Source organism: Oryzias melastigma, linkage group LG4 (assembly GCF_002922805.2).
Source record: "Oryzias melastigma strain HK-1 linkage group LG4, ASM292280v2, whole genome shotgun sequence".
NCBI classification, from domain to species: domain Eukaryota; kingdom Metazoa; phylum Chordata; class Actinopteri; order Beloniformes; family Adrianichthyidae; genus Oryzias; species Oryzias melastigma.
This window is the reverse complement of record NC_050515.1, coordinates 2,783,657-2,786,410: the sequence shown is the minus strand read 5'-3', so window position 1 is coordinate 2,786,410 and position 2,754 is coordinate 2,783,657. Positions and strand designations below refer to the sequence as shown.

The following is a 2,754-nucleotide window of genomic DNA, read 5'->3' as shown; positions in this document are numbered from 1 at the left end:
CCATGTCTCCTCTTTAAATCAATATTTGCCATCAGCAAATAAATTGCATAATTTCCTGACTGCTGGAGGAATGTGATGCCAACATATTTGCCCTCGACTCGTCTGTTTTTGCTGTTGGTCCTTGTTTCCGTGGCGCGGCTATTAGCTAAGTGAAGGGGATGAATGGCCATGAGGCGCCGAGTGATAGCATCTCCATCAGAAACGTTGACGTTGAAAAATGGCCACTGCCTCTTTGATGACAGCGCAGCAAAACACACATATACATCCATCCATAAACACACACACACAGACAGAGAAGAGACATTTAAATATTCAAATGGGTTCCAGAGTTAATGATAAACGACAAGGGAAGAGTGGAATCAAGCAGCTATCGTTGCAGAAAATGAAAAGAGGGAAAGCAAAGATGCAAAATTAGGAAAAAAAATGAGAAACACAATGGGATGGGTGGAACAGGATAACAGCAAATTTAGCAAATATAAACCAGAGGGGACGGGAATTTACAGTAAGAAATATAAAAGTGGAGAGGTTTTTTTGTATTAATGAAGAGACCTGCAACAAAAACGAAAGATCGGAGAAAAACCCTCAGAAAGTCACCTTTACATCAATATCACAGAGTTTTACAAGCAAAAGGATTGGAAAGATGGAGAAAACAGAAGTGGATTTTTGTGTTTCTATCAAAGAAAAACAAAGTTTAGTCATCTAGTGGTTTTTCTCCAAGAATAGCAGAATTACAAAAAACAAATGTTTTCTACAGTCGTATTGAAATGATTGAAACTAATCTCAGACTAAACTAGAAAAGTTGCATTACCTGCGATAATGCTAGTGTGAATGCGTTTTGCTGAAGATGCTGAAGAAATTTATTGTAATTGCTGAAGGGATTTGCTGAATATGCTAAAGCTATTTGCATACTGCTAAAATTGCTAAAGGACTTAAAGTCGCAGATGTTCCGTTAAGCACAATTTCTTAAAATTGAAAGAAATCAGTAAAATTTTGGTATGCACTGAAATTTAGCCCAAAACTTCAGTAAATGCAAAATTTTCAAAAAAACTGAGCATTTTGCTCAAATATAAGCTTACTTCCAAAAAACCCAAAAATCCTCAATAGGTTCCAAATTAGTCAGAAAAGGAAGCACATTGCTAAAATGCAAACTTAACTCAGAATTAATCCAAAAACCGTCAGTGGATACCAAATTAACCAAAAAAGCTAGCATGCTGCTAAAATACAAACCTAAAAAACAATTAGCCCATAAAACTTCAATAAATGCCAAATTAGCCAAAAAAGCTACCACGCTGTTACTAGCTTAACTCAGAATTAGCCTTTAAAACCTCAGTAGCATCAATGGTAAATGGGGTCTACTTATATAGCACTTTTCTACCTTCCTTAAAGGCCCAAAGCGCCGCACAGTCACAGATCCGTTCACCTATTCACACACTGGTGGCGGCTCCACTGTCAAGTACTAGCACCAACCTTCCACCAGAGGCAATTTGAGGTTCTATGTCGTTCCCAAGGACACTTCGACACATGGCCGAGGCGAGGCGAGAATCAAATTTGCAATCCTCTCATCAGGAGTCGACCGCCCTACCGCTGCGCCATGGCCGCCCAATGTCCTTATCATGCTGAACCCTTTGATAGGTTTCAAAGTGCACAAAAAATTGAGGGAACGCATGAAGAAAAAAAAAATACCCAAAATTACGTAAAATCGTAAAAAATTGTGTAATATTTCAACATTTGCGTGAAATTTAACAATACCAAAAGTACATGCGTGAATTTCCTGAATGTGCTGAATATTTTTAAATGTGTTTTAATTGGGTTGAGGCTTTTTGTGGACGACTAGACATCTCTGAGGTTCTCAGCTTTATGTTGAACTGCACAGATAGTCGGGAATGATAGGGAAACCACAGAAATGTCTGCTCTGGAGACAGCTTCCTCTACAAGAGAGATTCTACCACTGGATCTTCAGTTGTGTAACACCCCCCTAACCTACACACAAACTGAAAATTTGCAGTTTCACGGTTAAAAATTTAAAGTGAATCCAAAACTTCACTGTGAAACCAGTGAAAGTACGATTCCAGGAGAAGATCCTCGACATTCTGGCTTCTTGTCTTTGCCTGCTTTCTGTGACGCTCCGTGTGTGGTTCTTGTGCAGAGCAGCCACTGTGACATGATGATGATGGAGGGCAGGAGGACCGGGCTGCTGAGCCGAGCCGCTGCTCTGAGGAGGACAGGAGCCACACTCCCCCCCAACCTCCATGTCAGGATACACAAACTTACACAAACGTGGAAACAACTAGAGGTAAACACACACACAGACACGCATCATGACAAACCAGCCACAGAGTTTCTTTCTTTAAAAATGAAATACAAAGAAGAACTTGTGCAAAAATAGCAAACAGTAAAACCAAATCAACCAAAGTGTTTGAAAAAGTGACCTAAATTGATAAACAGACAGAGCAAGAGGTTTCGAAGCTGAGGAGATACAACCTGCAAGGGCCGGTCTATTTTCATCTTTAAAGGGGCCCTACCATGATTTTCTTAACCCTCGAAGAGTAAACTGTATCCATATCTATGATCATATATTAACTTTGGACCACTAAAAAACTAATTAAAAATAAATTATATATGCAATATTAGTACCTCGAAGTAAAACGACTGAAGGCAATGATGTCCCTTTAGAGCAGGGGTCTCAAACTCGCGGCCCGCGGGCCATCTGCGGCCCGCAGGATGATAATTTGCGGCCCCCGTCTTCATATGAAA

The 2,754-nt window shown here is 40.0% G+C and overlaps 2 protein-coding genes across 8 annotated transcripts in view; both read left to right on the top strand.

Moving 5' to 3' along the window:
• The window catches only part of tle5 (TLE family member 5, transcriptional modulator), a 439,890-nt gene that overhangs the window by 356,680 nt on the left and 80,456 nt on the right, over nucleotides 1–2,754 (top strand). The window lies entirely within an intron of this gene.
• The window catches only part of akap6 (A kinase (PRKA) anchor protein 6), a gene marked incomplete at its 3' end in the record, with an annotated part of 208,933 nt that overhangs the window by 179,161 nt on the left and 27,018 nt on the right, over nucleotides 1–2,754 (top strand). For 5 of the 6 annotated variants that reach the window (XM_036211423.1, XM_036211426.1, XM_036211425.1 and 2 more), the window contains 1 exon segment: nucleotides 2,147–2,293. In XM_036211423.1, coding sequence (XP_036067316.1) covers nucleotides 2,147–2,293 — 147 coding nt within the window. 6 annotated transcript variants of the gene reach the window in all.